The following is a 25,382-nucleotide window of genomic DNA, read 5'->3' as shown; positions in this document are numbered from 1 at the left end:
CAACTGAGCAACCACCCTGGCAACACCCTAACAACCTCACTGAACACCCTAGCAACCACACAGAACACCATAGCAACACCATAGCAACCATGATGTCACACTAGCAATACCCTAGCAACCACCCAAACCACCAACAAAATCCTAGAAACCTCATTGAACACCCTAGCAACCACCCAAAACCATAATAATACCCTAGCAACCACCCATGCCTCCACCAACACCCTAAAAACCACACAAGGCAACATAACCTAACATCCACCCAAAACCATAGTAATACCCTAGCAACCACCCAAACCGCCATATACACCCTAGAAACCACACAGAACACTGTAGCAACACCCTAGCAACCACTTAAACCACCACCAGCAACGATAATGTCAGACTAGCAACACCCTAGCAACCACCCAAACCACTAACAACACCCTAAAACACCCTAGTAGCCCTTGTTTTGTGATGTTTAACACAGGCTAAAATCTAGTCCATTGGGCAGTTTGTCTCATGAGGAGACTTGTCTGTCCAGTATTGGTTTGTCAGGTTGTACTATCATTACACGCACACACACACTCACACACACACACACACACACACGCACGCACACAATCAGTCACTGCCTCTTTCTGTCCTTTTCCCAAAAGATTGTGATTGTTTCAGCATGTCATTAATATCTGTCACCTCCATACAAACCCTCAGAGACACACACACACTGACTGTATTGTGCTCACATTTGCAGAACAGCAAAAGTCATAAAACATTTACACACTCAGACAAACACATTCTCTCTTTCTCTGCATATTTTTTTCCCTTGCATTTCTGCTTGATTTGCATAATTTTGCACACAAAATGCATGGATTCTATGCTAAGATATCAAACATACAAACACTCAAGTTTATATAGCCTAAACAAACACATTTCATAGACTTTTCTATACAAGAAATTATAATGACTATCCAAAACAATGTAAGCAGACAATTTCATCCTCAAAGTAAATCAAACACACACACGAGTGCACGGACACAGCAGCAGAGCGATGCAGTGTGTGTGTGTGTGTGTGTGTGTGTGTGTGTGTGTGTGCTACTCACACTGATGTCACTCATCAGCATCCAGCTGCACTCTGGGTCATTACTCCCATCGCCACGACGATCAGCATCCAGCACAAACACACTCTCTGAGCCCCGCTCTGATCTCCCCGTCTGTCCCTCCGTCTCTGATCCGTCCCTCCCTCAGCAAACACACACACCGCTCTAAGAGCCCAACACACTCCAACAACCTGCCCTCGCTCGCTCGCGCTCTCTCTCTCTCTCGCTCTCTCTCTCTGCTGCTGAGGAAGAGATGCTGGACATTCAACAGAAACACAGAAAGTGGAAACCAGAGGATGGAACAAAACAAACCAAGATAAAGAGGAGTCACAGATGGTGAAATTAGTAAAATAGAACAACAAAAAAAGAAAGAAATAGAAAGAAATAGAACAAAAAATAAGAACAGAAACAAAAAAAATGATAATTTGAAAATGTGTCTTGCTTTTGGAGAGTTAAAGAGATGAAACGCGTCTGTATTTATTAGGTGAAATGAGAATGTGTTTCACTATCAGAGATGCAACAAAAAGAGGGAGGAGTCAACACACACACACACACACACACACACTCTCTCTCTCTCTCTCTCTCTGCTCCATATATAGAGCTGTGACTTCATCGCTTCAAAACCACGTGTACACGGACACAGAAAACGCTGAGTGCTCCAAATATAGCGCAATGACTTCATCCACCCAAAGATACTCATTCATATTGTATAGAACTGTGTGTGTGTGTGTGTGTGTGTGTGTGTGTGTGTTTCTCTAAAAGCAAAGGGAGAGAAACACACAATCTTTCTCCATTCTCCTTTCTTAACCAGGTTTAGGGTCTCTGACATCTCTACTCTATTTCTATCAGTCTGCATCTCTTATTATAGTACTTTTACAGGATTTAAAATATAATTTAAAAACCAAAAATGACTGCTTTTGGATCATTTTAGATTTGCATTCATTAATTTAGAATTTTTTGTCAATATAATTTTTATTAATTTCAGTTTTTTAATTAATTTTGGTATTTTGGTATTTGTATTAGTTATTTTAGTGCAAGTTAAACTAAATTAAAATATAAATTTTGCTGAAATATTGAAAAACTATTTAAAAAAAAATATTTTAGTTAATGTTTATTTTATTTCAAGTAACAAATGTTTTCAATGTTTTTTTTTTTTGTTTTTTTTTTTTTTTTATTTTAGTTAAACCAAATTAAAATTGAAATGTTGGCAACTAATTAAAATGAAAGTGTTTTTTTTTATTATGATGTTTAATGGTTTTAGTTTTACTTTTTTTGTGACTCATTTGGGTATGTTCAGAATAAAACACTAAGTTTACTAATTATGTAGTATATAGTGCACACTGACTAGTATGCAATACTAAACGGTTTCAAGCAGTATGCTATGTTTATGAACTAGTGGAATACTTATATAAGCGGATACTTTTATATGAAACAACTTGAGGTAACACTTTATAATTAGGTCTTATTTGTTTCCATTAGTTAACTAACATGAACTATGAACAATTTCATTTTCAATTTAATTACTTTGTATTTAATTACTCTGAAATAAACAATGTGAGAAAACACACACACAATAGCAAAAGCTATCAAAGTTGATGAGATGATAGTTTACCACATTAATAACTCATCTTTATACGGGGAGCAGGCTGATGTGAGTCTCGGTCTGCAGTGGCATCTGCTGGCGAGCGCCGCTACTGCAATCACACGATCAAACTCTGACAAACTGGCAAAACTCATTTATCATATGCATTTTATCACGTTATAAAACAGCAGATGGTTTTAATGTAAATCTTCCATCATCCTGGATTCATATGAAATGAAAATATGAAACCCTATTCGTTAAAAGATCACTTGTTTGTATTTATAATAGCTAAAGATTTTCTTAGTTGAAGGGATTTCTTGCACCGGGTCCAGGTCCTTTGTTCAGTCAAACACAGACAGACCATGTGATGAAGCTAGTCAGCGTACTATGATGTAATATACATAGTTTGTGCTGGAAACTGAACTACTTTTAGTGTGCCGACTATGTTTTAGAGCAAGTGTGCATGATTATATTGTGTATTTTGTTCTATAAAATGTTAAATGATACAAAAATAACATAATTATTTTTAAAAACGTACACTGACTGACAATAAACAGTTTAATATATTTCTTTCCGCGAATGTAACTTCAAGTGACAATAATGGTTTTAATTTTAGTTTCAGTTTTGATTACCAATAATAACTCTGAAGTACTGCTAGTCTTTTTCATGATGTTCAGAATGAAACACTAGTCTACTTACTAAATATTAAGTATACAGTGCACACAGCCAAGTCAATTTCAAACCTGCAATTGAAATGGTTTCAAATAGTCACGTGACCTATAGATGCCCTGCATTTATGCAACTTCACCTTCCATCTCCAGTGTGATGAAAGCACTGCAAGCACTATCGTATCTTAGTAAAGCACTATAGAAATGCCTCATTTACTCTTGATAACATCACTGGATTCTCACACATAGTGAGAGAGTCACTCTGCACTGGACTGAATGAATCGGTGTGTTTCTGAGCAGGGGATCTGTGAAACACACACACACACACACACGTGCATCAGAGCGAGAGAGAGTCTCTGCAGCAGTGCATCAGTCTCCGGTCGGTGTCGTTACCACAGACACTCATCAGCCTCAGGGGACGCAGAGAAGAGAGCGATAGAGACTGAGACGCTCTGCTGCATTCATCACCTCAATACCATTCACTACTCACACCAGCACACCAAACACTGGAGTGAGCGGTGAACCACCAGAGCAGACTCCATCCCACAATGCACTGCACAGATTTCTGCAGTGTGCATACTGTGCACGTTTTGTCTTTATGCATGAAATCCCCAATTTCAAGCAATCATCTAAAGCATGCTCATCTAAAATAGAAAAAAAAAAGAAAAATCATATGCACAACCAAGAAATATAAATCATAGGAAAAAAATATCTGCACATTGTTGCTCCCGAAAAGCAGATGAATGTTTTTAGAAGCAAAGGTGTGTGTTTTTGTTTTTTGTTTGTTGTTTTCCAATAAAATATTTGTTAAAATGTGCAGCAAACCACAAAAGCAGACTTGACATTTTATCCCACAATGCCCTGCACTGGAGGTAGGATTGTTTTAGTCTCATTGAGATACTATTATAGTTTATTTAAATTTATATATATATATATATATATATATATATAATATAATATATTCTGTTTTAATTTTGGTTAAAGTTTTAGTTATTTTGTGGTGTTTTTGTCATTTCTAGTTTTAGTACATCAAGTTTAACTAAAGACTTGAAAAAGTTTTTTTATATTATTTTATTTTATTTCAAGTAACAAATGTTTTTTTTTTTTTTACGTTTACTTTTAATTTTTGTTTTAGTTAACTAATAACCCTGACTAGAAATACTATCAGTCTTTTTCTTGATTCGATGGCAATGTTCAGAATTAAATCATATTTAGTAAAATAGTAAACTAGTAGATTAAAAACAGCACATGATCTCACTGTTGTATATGAATGTTGTCATCTTGAAAAATAAATGTAAAAAATGCAATTTAATTCAATAAAAATATGAGAATGTTGAATGCACTGCATAATGAGACAGTATGCTTTATCACTGATATACTATTATTGTTTTCATTAATGTTTGTTTTAAATCAGATTTTATTTTTATATTTTCTAGTAATTTTTTATGTGTTTTTAACATGCCAGTATAATGCTTATTAATTTGTATTTATTAGTTTTAGTTTTGTTGTACTTATTTTAGTACGTATTGTTTTAAACTAAATGAGAAACTGAAATATTTTTTTTTTATATATATATTTATAATGTTTATTTTATTTCAGTTTTTAGTTAAATGTTTTTAATTTGTTTTAGTTATCGATAATAAACCTGCTCTCGCTGCACGTTTTTGCAAATGCAGCGGGTCATCTGAGTATTTAACAAAAGCGGAAAATTCCCAATTCGTATAGTTCGTAATTTGTTAGTATGCTGTTCTGAACATTGACATTATTTGACACTTTACACAAGCTTTGTATACTAAAATAAGCCCATTTATTTGTGTGATGATAACTGAATAAATGAAATGCACAACAAAACGAGATCATGTAGCACACTGCTGTCGTCAATCAAATGTTTGTTTGTTGCATAACGTGTAGTTTTCACACTGTATATATTTTGCAGTATGCATTACACTAGCATTCATTAGAGTTGCTTTGAAATTGATGTAAAATCTGACTGAATGAGCCTCTTTGTTTTGTGAAAGGTGTTGTGTATATACTGTGTACATGCACGCACACACACACACACACACACGCACACGCACGCACACGCACGCACGCACACGCACACGCATCAGACAAACTCTTACACTTAAACATGCGTAATGGACCTTTTTCAGATTCCCGTGTTTCTCAGCAGCAGAAGTCGTCATAGTTGGGTTAACTTGAAGAGCATTGAATAAAAGAGTACATTCCCATTTGCTCAAATAGCAAAAGAAAACTCCATGATAGTGTTTTCATGAATTTCAATCAAAGGGAAAAAACTGAGAGAGACTGATAACGGCGGTCAGAAGAGAGAACAGACGCTGTATTAGAAACACCCTCGAGTCAGCGTTAACTAGCTTTTTTGTCATTCGATGCAAAGGTGATATAATACAAAGAATAGGTGTTAGAAATGTACTTTGTTTTTTTTTAATTAGTGCTGTCAAACGAGTAATCATGATTAATCGCATCCTAAATAAAAGTTTTTGTTTACATAATCTATGTGTGTGCACTTTGCATATTTATTATGTGTATATATAAATACACACACATACAGTATATATTTTGAAAATATTTACATGTAGTTACATTTATGTATTTACATATTATATTTTATATCATATATAAACATATTTAATATATTAACATAACATTTTTCTTAAATATATACATGCATGTGTTTGTTTGTATTTATATATACACAGTACACAGACATATATTATATGAACAAAAACTTTTTGGATGCGATTAATTAATCATTTGACAGCACTAAAAAAATACAAATATGAAAACCTTTTGAGGATTTACGATGCTGATGACCGTTAAACCAGTCATAAGGGTCAATTGTTGAAAGCTGAAAGCTGAATAAATAATCTTTCCATTGATGTATGGTTTGACAATATTTGGCTGAGATACAACTATTTGAAAATCTGGAATCTGAGGGTGCAAAAAAATCTAAATATTGAGAAAATCTCCTTTAAAGTTGTCCAAATGAAGCAATGCAATGCACTTTACTAATCAAAATATATGATTTGATATATTTACGGTAGGAAATATCTTCATGGAACATGATCTTTACTTAATGTCCTAATGATTTTTGGCATGAAAGAAAAATGTATAATTTTGACCCATACAATGTATTGTTGGCTATTGCTACAAATATACCTGAGCTGCTTATGACTGCTTTTGTGCTCCAGGGTCAGATATGAGAATGATGGAGTCACTGACCTGCTGAAGCCCCGCCCCACTCCCCAGACGCGGATGCAGCTGATTGGCTGAGAGTGCAGGAGGGTGTGGTCAGTGGGGTCGATGAGGGTCAGAGTGATGTCCTGCAGCACCAGCAGCATGGCTTGAGTCTGAGAGCGAGACGAGAGAGATGAGAGAGCTGTGTGAGCGTGTGAATGAGATCCGAGCGCTGTCTGTCTGCGTCTGCGTCTGCGTCTGCGTCTCACCCGCGGCCTCTGCGTCTCTCTGCGCTGCTGCAGCTGCTGGATGCAGTCGCTCAACACCGCGCCGCTCCTCGGAGACGTCACGTCTGCGTCTCGCACCTCCAGCCAGCCCAGATAACACACCGCAAACACCTGCAACACACCAGCACCCGCTTTCACTACACACTTTTAAAAAGGTATCGCCTTTTGGTTTTGGAGGTTATCCCAACTCCAGATTTTCCTTTCATTATATCCTTTTATAATCAGCTGGGCGAGAAGTTACAGATGTTCGAGTCCAGGTTGGTTTCCTTTTTTTACGTTTGCATGTCTTACTATCAGCCATGATTATTGTACTCTGTTAAGTAAAAGGCTGTTTATATGCATATTCACTAATTATGAGATGCACACACACTGTAAAAACTCAAAAGTTGAAAAAAACTTAAGTTTAAGTCAACCAGCTTCAGCAGATTTGAGTTTCAAATCACAACTCAAAAATCTGCTGAAGCTGATTGCCTTAAACGTTTAAGTTTTTTGATTTTTCACAGTGCATGCTGACGATTAACTGAACATATAGTGTACAACAACGGGGCTAAAGGCCCACCTTAAGAGAAAATGTGCTATTCACAGGCTAAAATGTATAATTGCAGAAAAAAAAAAAATATATATATATATATATGTTGTATTAAACATTAATGGAGCAACAGATTTTGTGTGAAAATAAATCATTCAAGTTGTTTATTATTGTTTATTAAATCTTATAAATGTATGAGGTGGCACACACGGTATTGATACAAATATTTCAGCTAAAATAATGCGTTTTTAAAGTTAATACTTGTTCAAAACAATCACTTTAGCAAAGTTTGTACTATTTTGTGCTTATTTTGAAAAATAAAATAATACATTTTTTGTTCAATAAATATACTGTCATTAAAATGTTAATATAAAAATATATATATATATTTAAAATACAGAAACAAAATCATTTTAATAAGTAAAGATTCTGAAAGTATTAAATTAGATCCAATAATAATTGAATATATATTTACAGTAGTAACAACAAATTATATTTTATTACATGATTAATATCATGTTTTTAAATATGATGGTTTTATTCTAAACACAGTGATTATCTCTAATATGGACACATACATAATATATGATATTTACCATCTGAATCTAAGCATGTCATGTCAATAAATGGAAAAGTCAGCGATCTATTAATTATCATGTTAATTACTGCGCCTTCAGTCCCAACAGCAGGGCGCTTTTTACCCCAAATACCATACTTTTACATATTCTTTCGTTATTTAAAAACTGTTGCTTTTATTATCTTAAACAAAACTGAAAATCATAAAGAAGACCTTTTGTCTCAAAATATACGCATTAATTTTAGTGATTCTCATTTGGTACTTAAATCTACAACATTTTAAAAAACATAAAATATTAGATTAAGTAAGCACAGAATCAACTTTACAAAAATTATATATATATAATATGTTTTTTTCTTTCGGTAAACATTTAATTTCAAGTAAAGAAAATGATTTTTTTATTTTTTATTTTTATGGTTTTAATTTTAGCTGACTATAATATCCCTGTTGTATACAAACTTATAAACAGATTTATTATCCAAATTTTAATATTTTTCCAGGAAACTTTTTATTTATTATTTATTGTGTTCTAGTATCATTTAAAGCAGGACACTTTAATAAAATGTTTCACAGTTTTACAGACTTCTCAATAAATACACCCGAGTAAGGTTTGTGTGGCCAGTCTTGTTTATATACACTCTGGTCATTTCAATTTTCTTAATAAAATCAATGATTAAATATATCACTTATAAAAGGAATCCTTTCATATAATATATGTATCTTTGGTATTAATCCCTCTAAATCGAATTATGGATTTATTTTGTAACAGATGCTGCTTGCAGTGCATTCTTGTGTATTAGACATGAGCTGTTTGTTATTAAACTTCAAGATGATGTCATTCTTCTGTTCCCACAATGCATTGCGTTAAACTGCTGCTGTTACACGTGACCTGCTGTCTGCTGCAGACTCTCCATCACACACACACACACACACACACACACACACACAGCAGAGGGCGCCAGATCTCTTTATTCTGGCGTCTCTAGATGTAACTGTTGTTCAATCTGAATCCAGAGCTCATGTAACTTATAAATGAGTTTTTACTAGAAAGCTGTGGGTTTATGGCCACAGATCTATTCTTCAATGTCTTTCCATAATATCAGGATATAATCATTTGATAAGACCACACAAGAGATTCACAGTAAAATCCTTCAGAATGTTTACCCTTGCTATGTTTTCTCAGCTAAATTGATCCAAAACTGTTCTTGTTGTGCTTTTGAAAATAAATCAGCACATCTATTCTTCATATGCACTAATTCAGTCTTATTCTGGAATGAGATCTCATTACTTATTTTTACATCTTTCAATAATTTAATTCAAATCAAAGAAGAAATGGTTGTTTCTGTTATGTAATACCTATTTTCTTGAATTACGCTGTTATAATTTTGTAATTGTTGGGAAAATTTCATATACAGTATATCCAGACGAATAGCTTCAAAACTTACATTTTTCCCTGAAATAATTGCTGATCTCCTACTTAAATTAAAGAGAAAAAAGCCATCAAAACATCCCAGGTTTTAACTAAGATTACCAAGTTCATTATAATTAGAGCAAATATTCTGCGGTAGACTGGGGAAAAAGTTCATTTTATTTAGTAATTATTAATAATAACAACAAATATATATTATATTTATGTATTTATATATGTTATATTGTTTATTATTTTTATGTATTATTTATTAATTACTTATTATAATATAATATAATATAATATAATATAATATAATATAATATAATATAATATAATATATAATATAATATAATATAATATAATATAATATAATATAATATACAATGCTGTTGAAATTAATAAGAACAACTATTTTGGAGTAGACAGGAAAAAATTATTTTTATTTAATAAATAATAATAGTAATAGTAATTATTATTTATTAATTTATTATATTATATTATATTATATTATATTATATTATATTATATTATATTATATTATATTATATTATATTATATTATATTATATTATATTATACAATGCTGTTAAAATTAATAAGAACAACTATTTTGGTGTATATAGGAAAAATATTCTTTTTATTTATTTAATTAATAATAATAGTAATATTATTTATTAATTTATTATATTATATTATATATTATATTATATATTATATTATATTATATTATATTATATTATATTATATTATATTATATTATATTATATTATATTATATATTATATTATATATTATATTATATATTATATTATACAATGCTGTTGAAATTAATAAGAACAACTATTTTGGAGTAGACAGGAAAAATATTTATTTTTATTTAATAAATAATAATAGTAATAGTAATTATTATTTATTAATTACTTATTATAATATAATATATTATATTATATTATATTATATTATATTATATTATATTATATTATATTATATTATATTATATTATATTATATTATACAATGCTGTTAAAATTAATAAGAACAACTATTTTGGTGTATATAGGAAAAATATTCTTTTTATTTATTTAATTAATAATAATAGTAATATTATTTATTAATTTATTATATTATATTATATTATATTATATTATATTATATTATATTATATTATATTATATTATATTATATTATATTATATTATATTATATTATATTATATATTATATTATATATTATATTATATATTATATTATACAATGCTGTTGAAATTAATAAGAACAACTATTTTGGAGTAGACAGGAAAAAATTATTTTTATTTAATAAATAATAATAGTAATATTATTTATTAATTTATTATAATATAATATATTATATTATATTATATTATACAATGCTGTTAAAATTAATAAGAACAACTATTTTGGAGTAGACAGGAAAAATATTTATTTTTATTTTATGTATTATTTATTAATTTATTATATTATATATTATATTATATATTATATTATTATATTATATATTATATTATATATTATATTATATTATTATATTATATTATATATTATATTTATGTATTTATATATGTTATATTGTTTATTATTTTTATGTATTATTTATTAATTTATTATAATATAATATATATAATATAATATAATATATAATATAATATATATAATATAATATAATATAATTAGTGCTGGGCAGCGATTAATCGCGATTAATCGCATCCAAAATAAAAGTTTTTGTTTATATAATATATCTGTGTATATTTATTATGTGTATATAAAGACACACCCATACAGTATATATTTTGAAAATATTTACATGTATATATTATATTAATATAATTAATATGATATATAAATATATTTAATATATAAACATAACACATTTTTCTTAAATGCATACATACATGGGTGTGTATTCATATATACATAATAAATATACACAATACACACACATATATTATGTACACAAAAACTTTTATTTTGGATGCGATTAATCGCGATTAATCGTTGCCCAGCACTAAATATATTATATTATATTAATTTCATCCCTTGTTTAATGCTTGGTGGTCATTTTACTTTGCAAAAATTGTATTGTTAAAGTTTGGTAATTCATTTGGTAAAAAAAATCAGTTCTATGAGCCACAGAGGCGTCAGTGCTTGATATTCAGATGTACCTGCGTCTCCGGGTCGTTGATGGGGATGACGGTGTCTGCAGGGGCTGATGGGACTTTAGCTCTGCAGAGAGAAGCGGTCAGTGTGTAGCTGCTGTGCGGTCTCTGTATGATGAATATGACGCTCAGGTGTGTTTGTGTTCACCTGTGGTTGATGAAGCTGTACGGTCCACCGTGAGCTCCCAAACTCACTCGGCTCATCTCTCGCTGTCTCTCGCGCTCCTCCTGTCGCTCTCTCTCGCGCCGGCGCTCGCGGGACTCGCATGTCTCCGTCAGGTCCTGTACAGAGAGTTTGTGCACTGTTAATTATTCTGGATGAAGCTGTGTTAGTCGTCCCTGTGTTTATTGTCAGTGTTTACCAGGTAGTTGTTGTTGAGGAACCCGGCGGCGCGGCCCATCGCCTCATAGCACAGCGAGGAAGAGGAGGGTGAAGAAGCTGCTGATGAAGGAACGGGTTCAACAGAGCTGTCCGAGACGATACTGCTGGGCCGCTACACACACACACACACACACACACACACACACACATTACAACACAAGTCGTCACATTTGTGACCCGTGATAGCAAAATGAGTGTGAATGCGCACGGTCTAATTTGAGCTACAGACAAAAGAAGTGAAAAATGTTTTGTTGTTAATTTTAACCTCTAATATGTGCCCCTGCAGCACAAAAGCAGTCATAAGCAGCACAGGTATATTTGTAGCAATAGCCAACAATACATTGTATGGGTCAAAATGATCCATTTTTATTTTATGCCAAAAATCATTAGGATATTAAGTAAAGATCATGTTCCATGAAGATATTTTGTAAATTTCCTACCGTAAATATATCAAAACTTAGTTTTTTTGATTAGTAATATGCATTGCTAAGAACTTAATTTGAACAACTTTAAAGGCGATTTTCTCAGTATTTAGATTTTTTTGCACCCTCAGATTCCAGATTTTCAAATAGTTGTATCTCAGACAAATATTGTCCGATCATAACAAACCATACATAATTTATTCAGCTTTCAAAAATTGGCCCTCATGACTGGTTTAACGGTCATCAGCATCGTAAATCCTCATAAGTTTTTCATATTTGACTGAAATTTGTAAAGCGCGTGCATAAGACGCGATCTCCCTAAAGTACATTATTGCAAAATAAGTCTTGGTGAGATTCACACAAACATAACCTGTTATGTCTTACATGAACGTTTAGTTAACGGTTGGGGAAAAATCTGATGTGTAACATTATATTCGATCTTAATATAGATCTGTCTCAATGTTAATCAAACATTAAAAGAAAAGGCGGAATCACTCGCTGTTCTCGATTAAACTACTGTTTATTTGCATCTTTGTTCTTATTTTTAATAACAAAGATAAAATAAAAAAATAGCTATATTGTGATTAATAATATAGTAATTATTAGTAAGAAATTTTGCTTTGGAATTTTCAGAAAACTTTAACTCTTTTTTTCTAAATCAACTCTGCTGCCTCTTTCGCCAACAAGTCATATATCATTTTGAAGGTATTTTAATGGAGAATGTGAAAAGTTGCTCATTCTGACTCATTTTGCCAGCACGGGTCACATTTACTTCTATAGTGCCTTATAAAATACAGATTCCCAGCTAATAGGAAATGACTCAGAATGTTCTGACAAGGTTCTCTCAAAGTTAAAACAATGTTCATTCAAAATTAATAAAATCATTAACAAAGTTCTCAGAACATTAGCAGAAAAACATTATTTATACATTATTCATGGAATAATGGAATTCATAGTATAAACACAGCTAGTGAGTAGATGATGTTCGCTGTGATGATGATTAATGACAACCTCTGTAGTCCCATGAAGACACTTGTTAGCTTTTTCAAGACAAGAGCTTAAAAAATTACTGAAATATTATTTATTGTAGAATAAAAATGAAACATGAAAATCATTTTGTTAAACAAAGACTTTATTTCATTTAACCAAAAAAACTTGATTTCTTAAAATTAATATTTTGGATTTTGTTTTAATTTAAAATATGTCTATAGTTTTTATTAATGTTTTTCATATTTTATGTGGTAAAATAAATGTGTAATATCTTAAGACCTTATTTCAGGCATTTAGTCAAAAATTCACTCAAAAAACTGTTTATTAATTTAATATCTTTTTATTAATATTTAGAATTTTAAGTTTTAGTAATTTTGTTTGTCATTTTTGTTTTAGTTTTTTTTAATTAATTTTTATAGTTATTTTAGTATGCCAATTTAAACTAAATCAAATTAAGAAATGTTGAAATAAGTTAGTTTAAAAAAAACAAACATTTTATTTAAGTTAAGGTTTATTTTATCCCTAGTAACAAAAATGTTTTATATGGTTTTAGTTAAGTTTAATTTTTAACATTTTTAAAAATATTTTACTTCATTTTAGTTCTTTTTTTATTTCAAGTAATGAAAATGTATTTAAATGCTTTAACTTTCAGCAAACAAAAAAGATTTGATCAATTCTGATGGACAAAATAATTTGTCTCATTCGAGAAGCTGATTCACTGATATACGTCATAATCGGGAAGATTGCAATTTCTATTTCATCCCAACTTGAAAAAGATCAATATTTGTTAATTCAATATTTCCTGTCTCAACAGGAAACCCATTATGATTATGCGGTATGAGATGAAGATCTGTGTCTACCTCAGTCTGTGCTTTAGTGCAGGGCACAGGAAGACACGCCCCCTTCAGCCTCGGCTCCACCTCCTGGTCAGAGTGGGCGTCGCCAGCCACAGGCTGATCTCGAGGAGTGGAATCAGCTGAAATACGCCAAAAATACTCCTGAGACACGTCCTGAACCTGAGGAGGCTCTTCCCAAACACCTACAACACACACACACACACACACATGCTTCAGAAACTGTCTGTCGTCGTAGCAACTGCTGCTTCCTGCTACACAGGAGATAAATATAAACTTCAGACAGAAACACTACTGCTCAAAGGTTCAGGGTCGGATTTGGTCTTTTTGTGAAAGAACTTTTTTATTCATCAAAGTGCCACTAAAGACATTTATAATGTTACAAAAGAGTTCTATTGCAAATAAATGCTGTTCTTTTGAACTTTCTATTCATCTGTGAATCCTGAAAATAAAATGTATCACGGTTTCCACAAAAATATTGTGCAGCACAACTGTGTTCAACATTGATAATAATCAGAAACGTTTCTTGAGCAGCAAATCAGCTTATTAGAATGATTTCTGAAGGATCAAAGCAAAAATTTTAAATGGTATTTAAAGGGTTTTAAAAAGGTATTCATTTTATATAAATTTTATCAGTATATTTTGGAAACGTTTAAAATTTTAAATATATTTCAGTTACACAATAAACTGTATCTGGGACTTAATTCAAAATATTTTAAAATGGCAGATACAGTTTGTTGTGTAACTAAACTCTCAATAATAACCAGAAGGAAAAAAAAAATGCAGGGCTTTTAATTATAAAAAAGCCTGAAATACACAAAGACTCTTATTTTGAAATGTATTTACAACATCTAGCTGCTCATTCGAACAGTTCTCTTACAACACAGTACAATATAAATAAAATATACTGTAAATGCTCACATTTGCTTCAGTAAAACATTGCCTTTTGAAGTTTAATAATTACATTAAACCGCTTCACGATTCCTGTTTTCCAGACTCAAATTCTCTTAAAATGATACACAAGACTTATTAGACAATTTAAGATATTTTTATGACCTTAAACTAAAACTTTAATTAAAACAATCAATTACATTTGAACAGATATTCACATAGAAAACAGTTATTTTAATTTGAAATAATATTTCACAATTTTTACTGTATATGTGATCAAATAAATGCAGCCTCGCTGAGCAGAAAGGACTTCAAAAACACTGAAGACTGGAGTAATGATGCTGAAAATTCAGCTTTGATCACAGGAATAAATCACATTTTACGATATATTCTCATAGGAAACGTCTATTTTAAATTCTAATAATATTTCAGAATTTTTACTGTATTTTTGATCAAATAAACACAGCCTTGCTGAGCAGGAGAGCGTATCTGTCTGTCGGTCACCTGTCTCCTGAGGAGTCTCCACAGACGGGCTCTCCTGTGACAGCGTGGTCCAGCTGGAGTCCTCCTCCTCCTCCTCCTGTTTCTCGGGTCTGGCCGGGCGTTCGGGCGACTCCTCCGGCTCGTCTCGTCTCAGCTTCAGGCGTAAGGGACTCCTCTGCAGCCGCGCTCCCCCCGGAGACCCGTCTCTGACGCGGCCGATGCGCTCGTTATTGGGCCGGAGCGAGTGTTCGTGAACCTCCAGCGTCTCTCCGGGACTCTCCTCCTCCTCCTCCTCTTCCTCGCTGGCCAGCAGGAGCAGGTGGTTCTGAGGGAGGGTGAGGTGCACCTCCACATGGTTCTCTTTAGCCCACGTCTGCGCCTCTAGTTTGGGCAGGAGGTGTTTCTCCTCGGCCCGTGTGTCTTTATCTGGGCTGTTCGGTGCCTCTTCTTCTCGATGGTACTCTAGAAAGCTCTTGGTCCTCCTCCTGATGGTGGGGTTCTTCTGGTTGTCCTTCCCCTCCAGCCAATCCCAGCTGCTCCTCACCAGGTTCTTGTCGTTCTTGTTGAGGTCCAGCTGCTCCTCTTTGAGCTGCAGGTTGGTGCCGTTTTTGGCCAGTTTGGGATTGGAGGTGGAGAAGGAGAGCGAGGAGCAGTAGAGGGACGAAGAGGAGGCGGATTTTGTGGGGGCGGGTTTTCGGTCCGAGGAGGTGTGGCTTTGGGTCAAAGGGGCGGGGTTTTGGCTCAAACCCATCGCGTTTTGGATATTGGTCAGTGCATATTTCTGCCGACTCTTCGAGCTTTGCGCTTCCTTGGAAACGGCGACCACGCCCTCCTTTATGGTGTCGCAGCTCAGCTGCTGGTTGTGGGAGGAGCGTAAGTTGAGGGAGGTGGGCGGAGTCAACAGAGGCCCGCTGTGATTGGTCGATTCTACGGTCGATGCGCTGCGTCTGAGGGGAGGTTTCTGCAGTGACATCATCGCAAATGATCAGTCGGCTTCAGAGAGAGAGAGAGAGAGAGAGAACAATGGTTAATTTATAATTCATGTTTTTGTCCTCATTGTTATAGGCACTTGTTTCTGCCATGGGATAAAAAATTAAAATTAATTAAAAAAAATAATAAATTTAATTAAAATATCTCACAATTTATATTTTTTCTTGCAATTCTGAGTTTATATCTCGCAATTGACTTTATATCTCTCAATTCTAATTTTTTTTTCTTGCAATTCTGACTTTTTCTTGTAATTCTGACTTTTTATCTTGCAATTCTATTTGTATCTCACAATTCTGATTCTGACCTTTTCACCACCAGTTCTGACTAATTAGCTTCATTAATTCCGGTCACTGAAAACAGAGCTGGGAAAGGATGCTTAGATGTTTGCAAATATAATCACATCTTAGTATTTTCTCATATTAAAGAATATCACAAATGTGAGATCTTGTTGATATCTCAGTCATTTCTCCTAGACGCCAATGAGATTAATTCAGATTTTTACTCTTCTCCTGTTTCTCTCTAGATTTCTTGACGAGTCTCCTCAAGTGATCTCCATAATGTCCCAGAATGTGCTCAGATTTTTCAGAGATCTCAATATGAACTCGAACATTTCTCATCTGCCATTCATATTAATTATATCATCTACTTTTGTACTTTTAATGATCACTAAAGTTGTTTATATTGACTTCCAGAGTTGGAGGTAATGCATTACGAGTAACGTAACAAGTTACTTTTTCAAGTAAGTAACGCCAGTTACTTTGTGTATTCCCATGTACTGACTAACAGCTCTTGTGTTGCCATGTTGAGAGAAATCGGGAGTAAGTGCAGTATAAATATGAATAAAAACAGTGAAATGCAAACTCAGAATAAGCCGCAAACTAATTATGTTAAGTAACACAAATATCCTTTATGTATTTAATGCCATTTTATTAACCAGTGTCTTTGCTGCTGACATTTCATGATCCAATTCAACCATACAAATAAGCAAAAATGACTTTAGATAAACATAAACATCTTAAAACATCTTTTTTATAAACAATAAACAAACAAGCCAGGTCAGAACAGAAACAATAACGCAAAAGTAACTAAGTAACACAATTAGTTACTTTTTTAGGGAGTAACATTATAAAGCATTACTTTTAAAAGTAACTTTCCCCAACACTGCTGACTTCTGTCTTGATTTAAATATATATATATATATGCTCCAATTCTGTTTTATAAGCTGCTGACTGGATTGAGCCATAAAGAATTTCTTTAAAGAATAAAGAAATCTACAGCTACTTTTTGTCTGTTGCCAGCTGAGATGAATTTGAGACTTTGTATGAAACATAATTGAGAATGAGAATGAATAATAACATTTGCTCTGTTAATCAGCCGTGTTTCACTGTGTGTTTGTGACTCTTAGACCTGATCACCTTTACATGAACTGCACAGTCAGCACAGCATCTCTCACGTCAAACTCCACAAACACATACACAAACACACACATGTACACACAATCACACAAACACACGGCTGTGACGGACTGGGCTGGAAAATGTGTTTACTGCAGTTTTCCACTGAAGATCAGTGTGATTATAAAGCATTATTCAGCACAACAGCCCGCATGCAACACACACACACACACATATGATGTGTGTGTCAGTCTCCACATGCGTGACTGTTTTTCTGTGCATCAGCCAAATGGTGTTTTGACTGATCGCAACCCTGATACTGTATTCAGAACGATGTTATTGTGTTCATTAATAACTCAGATTTACTTAGATTTAAAGTTATTCAAGAAGGCGACTGGATATTAAATGCAGAAAATCGTAAGGATTAAGCTGTTTTAACTTGTTTTTACGCTTTTGCACATCTTACTGGGACTGGTCTGTAAAACCGCACAAAACAAATAGTTTATATTCCTATATGCAATAAAATTTAACAGTAAAACGGCAAGACACTAAGTGTATAATGGTATAGTAAAGTGCATTATTGCATAATACAGTAAAATAATTTACAAAAAATCTGAAATAGAATATACCAGCAAAAATGCAAGACTCGGTATAACTAAAGTAACTGTAGCATTGCATAATACAGTAAAAGACTATTGGATAATTTATACAACTCTTTGATTATAATCCTATATTGCAATAAAATGCAAGTTTACAACAGTATAGTACTGTGCAATATTGCATTGTAAAATAAAATTCTAATAATAATCCATATGAATGCAATACAATTTAAAATAAAATATAAAAGCAAAAAATGCTAGACTTAACTTTAGAGTAGTATAGTACTGCAATAATTGTATATTCTTATTTTAATAATTTATGCAATAAGATTTGAAACGGGATATACCAGGAAAAATGCAAGATTCAGTAACTTCACTAAATAAGATCAGACAACTGGAAAATAATTTATGCTAAATTTGATTATAATCCTATAAACTATAAAACTGCAAGACTTCTACTAGAATTCTACTGGTATAGTACAGTATTGCATTAAAAAAGAAAAGAAAAATGTATGGAACTTATTAATATAATCCTACATTCAATAAGATTTGAAATCAGATATAACAGCAAAAATGCAAATCTTAATAATGTTTGTAATGCAATAATTGCATATTCTGACTGATTATAATTGTGCAATAAGATTTGAAATAAGATAAAATGCAAGATTAGTGCAATATTGCATAATGCAGCAAAAAACATTTGGATGATAAATCTGAATATAATCTTATATGCAATAAAATTAAGAATAGAATATAACAGCAAAAGTGCAAGACTAAAACTTGTAGTATAGTGTAGTATAGTAGTATAGTATTGCTAATATTGCACATTCTAACTCTGATTATAATCCTAAATGCAAGAGAATCTGATTAGTAATATAGTACATTATTGCATAATATAGACTACTGGGAAATTAGTATAGTAATCATATATAATATTGCAATAATTGCATATTCTGACTGATTACAAATCATATATGTACTGAGATTTGAAATTAGATATAGCCTACTAAAAAAAAAAAGCAAGACTCAATAATGCATAATGTAGTAAAATACACTAATAATCCTATATGCAATACACAAACAGTAAAAATGTCATAAAATGCAAGACTCAACAGCACAGATATTTAGGTATTTAAGATAAAAGTCAATATTTTCCAAAGTTTGATGAAAATACAGCCATGACATCAGGATGCACAGAAGTTGTTTGTCCTCCTGATCATGACAGATCGCTTCTGATCGGCCCAAAACATTGTGTGCGATGGATGACGCACATCTGAACTTAAACACACAGTCTGCAACAAATGCTCCACGCATATCATCATCTCGCACATTATTAAACACACGCACGCACACACATTATCCCTGCGCGACACTGATGTGACAGCGAGAAGTGTCAAGTCACGCTCTCGTTACGCGCATCCTGTGCATAAACAAACTCAATGCAAGCATCAATTCTATGAAGTTGCAGCACCGAAGATCTATCAGATCAATCGGGATAATCAATAATGTGTGTGTGAGAGCATGACGTCATGCGTCCAGAGACTGTCACTCACCAGCTCGTTCCGCTCTTCTCTCTCCTGGAGATGCTGATGCGGAGCCGCGAGGTGACGCCCGCTTTTAAAGCCCAGACGCCCGCAATCTGAGACCGCTCCTCTGCTCTCCGCACCGCGTACAGTATGCGCGCCTCTCTGCGCATGCGCCACGCGCCGCTGTCTCTGTGTACGCGTACACTGACCAATCAGAGCGCCGAGCGCAAGGTACATTATGAATATTAATCAGGTCGTTCTGACATTGCGTAGCGAGTTTCCTTGAGCATCTACAAACTGATTTAATATTCATGAGGCATGTAGAATGATTGGAGGGATGGAGCGCCGACCCACCTTCTAAAAAAAAAAAAAAAGGTAATGGTCATTTTAGATGACCTTTCGGAAGTGTTTAATTATAAAACCCTTTATAACCTATAATAACATTAAATGTATTTCATATTTTCTCTAAACCTTCTTGGATATTAAGACACCTGCAATTTTGGCCAAATTAAATATAGTTTAGTTTTTGTTGTAGGCTATATCCTAAAAATCATGATCAAAAATCAATCAAAATTTTATGAACAGAGCTCGTGTCACAAACACGACACATTGACACACTCGTGTGTTCCTCGTATTTATACCCAATGAGGGAGAGCCTGTTCTTAAAGCTAGCAACGCCAAGATCATGGGTTCGATTCCCAGGGAAAGCAAGAGCTGATAAAATGTAAAAACTGTAACTTGAATGCAATGTAAGTCGCTTTGGATAAAAGCGTCTGCTAAATGCATAAATGTAAATGTAAATGTAAAGAGACCAACACATTTAAAGTGCAACACATTGGAATACACGAATCACATTGTATGATCTACAGTTTTTATTAGGTAACTTTACATTCAGTTAGTTTTTAAAAGGTAACATTATATTCTTAAGGGCTTTACGCTTACATTTCTTTTCAGGAGCACTTGTGCTCCTACTTAAAAAAAAATAATAATAATTAAAATTAGGAACACCTTCTGATCAGTGACAGAAATTAACCTTCCCAAAGGCATTATTTGACACCTCAAATGTCTTTTTTCACCTTTGTAATGCCTCTAACTTTATTAAATGTATGTCATCTTTTGTGCCAAAAAACTTCAATAAACTTTTATCGAAAATTTTAATTAAACAATAAATTAAATTAAAATAATAAGATACAATCAGGAAGAATAAGTAACCAGTCAAATTAAATCAGCATCAACAATTCATCTCTGCAAGGCACAGAAAAGCACAAATATAAATATAAAGTTTTGAATATAGAAATATTAAGCGATTGAAGTGACTCATTTGTTACTGAATCATTCATTCAACTGATTCGTTCAAACGGCTGATTCATTTAGGAAGGAAATCCACTCCCCCACACAATACTGATGTGTGTTTCCTGCTAGCTAAATTTCACTAACATAAACAAAAATCTGTCTCTAAGTCTGTCTTTTCTTTTTTCAGAGTTGATCTAGACAAGTAGGCCTACATGGAAACTATCCAAAATTCTGTTAATCCTAAAGCAGTGAAAATTGCATTCACTGTATGTGTCCTCTTAAGGTGTAAAAACAAACAAACAAAAACATAGTTATATAGCTAAACCATGGTAACCAGAAATTAACCGTGATTTCCCTACACTAATCGTAGTATAACCATGGTATTTGTAGTAAAACTGTGGCTTTTCACGCACTGCACATGGTAATCAAACCTTTGGTCTAAGGATATAAATGTTCACAATATTTGTGGATATATTAGGATAGTGAGTCTTTTGTTAGACAGGGAATCAGTTCAGTTTGGGATTCATATGTTTTGTTTGATTCAGTTGCGAGCGATTCTGTCTGATTCACAATGAAACTTTAATTTATGATTCTTAATGTGTTTTAGGTAAGAAAAACAACTACTAAACAACTAAGATTGTACACTAAATACATGTGTGTATATATATATATATAGGCTACATTGAATATGATAAAGTGTGTATAAAGCAGGCTATTTTAGAGCAATGTTTATATAGATATAAATCTATATAGCTATATAACGTTACTAATGTAACTACTTATTGTTTATATTATTATTTTTTATTGACTAAATCAATAAACAAATCAATAAAGTAATATTACTAATGTAATAATACTATTGTACCTTGAAATAAAAAACAAGTATTTTAAAATGATTGTTATAGTATTATTTTAATTAAAAAATTAAACAAATCAATTTTACTAATGCAACAATACCACTGTACTGTAAAAAGTAGTTAAAGAGTTAATAAGAATGTATAAAAATGAATAAATCAATATTATTAATGCAATAGTAAGCTGTACAGTTTAAAAACAAGTATTTTTTAATAATAATAGTAATAATAATAATAATACATTTAATATTGTTATTATTTAAATGATAAAATTAAACAAATTAATAAAGAAATATTACTAATGCAATAATAATATTGTATTCCAAGTCGACTTATATAATGCAACTAACATCAAGTATAAGCTTGACGCGGGGCCCGGTGCAAGGTAGGGAGCGGGGCCCCCTCAGTCCGTTCATGATCACGTTCCGGGGGGGGCCCCCTCAGTCCGTTCGCCACGGGGCCCCCTCACAGCGCGGGGCCCGGTGCGACTGCACCAGTTGCACCACCCAAAGGACGGCCCTGCATGTACTTTGTTCGAAATCTGGAAGAATATACCCGTGTTGATTTTATTAAAACAGTGTAAAACTATCACAGTTGTGTGAGTAGTTTGGAGTTCATGTCACATGTGTGCTATTCGTTTTAAAGAGCTGAGAGATCGTGGAGGAGGTCTGTGCAGATTTTTCCGGATTCAGGAGAAAGAAGTTCACTGTGGGCAGATCATCGTCTGAGGAAAGCATTGCAATCTTGTTACTCCTGGATTCATGAGTACACTGGTTTTGCATCAAAAGAGCTCCATCTAGCGTGCCATCTGTGTACTAAGAATCCCAGCTGGGGAAATAAATAAATAAATAAATATATTACATCATCTAAGTGACAAAAGAAGAGAACAAAACACAAGAGTTTGGGAATAATAAATATTTGCTTATTAATTGTTTTCCTGCAAAGAGAACAATTTATGGATAATCTGACATTTTCTTTTCCTGTGAATCATACTTATAGATTTGTGTTTTCAAATTTAAAGGTAACCACAGTAGTCAGTGTATTTTGATTTTCAAATAGAAACACAAATCTGACACTATATCAAGTGGAGATCTGAAGTCTGGGTGATGTACAACTGTAGAGAAATGAGCCTTTAGCGGTGGAGTGGTTAAATTTAAGACCCTCTCAACAAATCTCCTACCTTGTGAGCCAAGGGAGGGCTTCATATACCTATTTTATGTATTGTGTGTTTATATTGCTATGAGTGTCTTGTCACTGTCTGTGCACTTGACGCTTCTGTTCACATTCCTTGTGTGTGTAAGCATTTCAACCGTTCAGCATTAAACGCTGAAACAAGAACTGACCTTATTTCAACCATATTTCAGTGTTGAAGGTCGGTGATGCCAGCTGGGATACTTGGCAATAGCTAAAGCTCTTTCTGATTCTGATTCTGATTAAAATCATGGTACTCACCCACCCGCCTTGATCTTTTCAAAGAACAGCAACAAAAATCTTATCCAAATTTATCTCTTCCATTTTTTGTTGTTGTTTTTCTTTTTTCTTTTTTGTCTTCCAAAATCTTTTTATTCCAATATTTTTCTTTCAAAAATATATTTTCACTTAATTTTTTCTCCTCAAGAGGCACCGAAATAAATAAATAAATACATACATACATACAGGTACATTTACCTACAATTAAGATACACTACCAAAACCGGCCAGCAGGTACCACTATCAGTAAGCATATACTGTAGGCTTCATATGTTTACAATCTTTTCGATGTCTGTGGTACTTTGTTGATTTATGTTTTTATAATAGGGTAAACGTACCTATTTAGCACACCAAAGTCTACATTGAGACATTTTTAGTGCACAAGATATTGGTTTCAGTTCAAAAAGTTATGTTAAAATAAAATGTTAATCTCTCACACAAAAATATTTAATTTTATTTTAAATGGCAAAAGCATTTCATTTAAGATATACATCATTCAATTCAAAAAGTCTGGCTGTGCTTAATGGGTACATTTTTGTATCCTCCCCCTGTTCCCATTAAGATCGCATCTTGTTTTATTAAAAATTATTGTTTATTTTAAGGAAAATTTTTAAAGAATAATTGTAAAAATATTTTTTTGAAGGTACAAAGTCAATCACAAAAAAACATAACACTAAAATCAAGCAACAAGGCATTCAAGTCAATCAGTTATATATTCATATATATGAACATTGCAACATCTATACTAGTCCACGTCCAGCTAAGTAACATTCAAAAATCAAATAAAACAAACCAATAAAACATTTCATTCATGGGGATGAACACAGAAACTATCTCTCTTAAGAAACAATTTTTTTTACCAGGAATTACCAGGGAGTACATTTTTTTTTTTTTTTTTTTTTTTGCTTTATACATTATTTGTACTGTTTGAAATTGATCTAAATCAATAAATTTTTATGTCTCTGAAATTTAAAAATAATTAATTTGTGTGATCTCTATAACCAATTTTGTGAATTATCCGTATTGCTCGTTTTTGCAGCATACTGTAGATAGTGATGACAATCTGCATTTACAAGTATTACCCCAAACCTCTGAACTATAATATAAATATGGTAATATTAATGCACTATAAAGCAGGTAGAGTGATTTGTGGTCCAGAACATGCTTTGCTTTATTCAGTACTGAGACACTTTCATTATGTAGTTTATTATGTTGTATGTGAGATTTACAACTTAATTCATCATCTATAATGACCCCAAGAAACTTATTTTCATTTACCCTTTCTATATCCACACCATCTATCAGTATCTGGGCTTGTGTACACTTTTTACAATTTCCAAATAACATTTAGTTTTATTAACGTTTAAACATAATGTATTTCTATCAAACCACCTTTGTAATTGACTAATTTCTAGTAATAGGCTCCAAAAACTCCTTTAAATCCCCCCACCCTCCCCCTCCCCCTCCCACTCCCAGAACAAAAATAGTTGTATCATCTGCAAATAAAACTAATTTAACTATTTTTGATGCTTTGAAGATATCATTTATATAAAGCAAAAATAACTTTGGACCCAGTACTGACCCCTGGGGGATGCCACAAGCAATGCTCAAGCACAAAGATGAATATTCCCCCAACTTCACAAACTGTTTTCTGTCTCTTAAATAACTTTTCACCCAGTCCAGTACTACCCCCCTAATCCCATACTGTTCCAGTTTATTAATTAATATACTATGATC

The 25,382-nt window shown here is 32.7% G+C and overlaps 1 protein-coding gene across 5 annotated transcripts in view; it reads right to left on the bottom strand.

Moving 5' to 3' along the window:
- LOC131553714 (amyloid beta precursor protein binding family B member 2) overlaps window positions 1-20,195 on the bottom strand; it is a 33,509-nt gene extending 13,314 nt beyond the window's left edge. For 2 of the 5 annotated variants that reach the window (XM_058798552.1, XM_058798553.1), the window contains exons 1-8: window positions 20,056-20,195; window positions 15,541-16,512; window positions 14,152-14,330; window positions 11,860-11,991; window positions 11,646-11,779; window positions 11,504-11,564; window positions 6,794-6,922; window positions 6,507-6,697 (exon numbers count right to left, since the gene is read on the bottom strand). In XM_058798552.1, coding sequence (XP_058654535.1) covers window positions 6,507-6,697; window positions 6,794-6,922; window positions 11,504-11,564; window positions 11,646-11,779; window positions 11,860-11,991; window positions 14,152-14,330; window positions 15,541-16,495 — 1,781 coding nt within the window. In that variant the 5' untranslated portion in view covers window positions 16,496-16,512; window positions 20,056-20,195. Of the gene's footprint in view, window positions 1-1,079; window positions 2,183-2,688; window positions 2,771-6,506; window positions 6,923-11,503; window positions 11,565-11,645; window positions 11,780-11,859; window positions 11,992-14,151; window positions 14,331-15,540; window positions 16,513-20,055 lie in introns of those variants that run through there. The other 3 variants (XM_058798551.1, XM_058798554.1, XM_058798555.1) reach the window with 3 other exon arrangements.
- Window positions 20,196-25,382: the final 5,187 nt, after the last annotated feature.

The sequence above is a fragment of the Onychostoma macrolepis genome, chromosome 14, assembly GCF_012432095.1.
Source record: "Onychostoma macrolepis isolate SWU-2019 chromosome 14, ASM1243209v1, whole genome shotgun sequence".
Taxonomy (NCBI): domain Eukaryota; kingdom Metazoa; phylum Chordata; class Actinopteri; order Cypriniformes; family Cyprinidae; genus Onychostoma; species Onychostoma macrolepis.
Note: the sequence above shows the minus strand (reverse complement) of the source record. Positions and strands in the feature narration are given on the sequence as shown.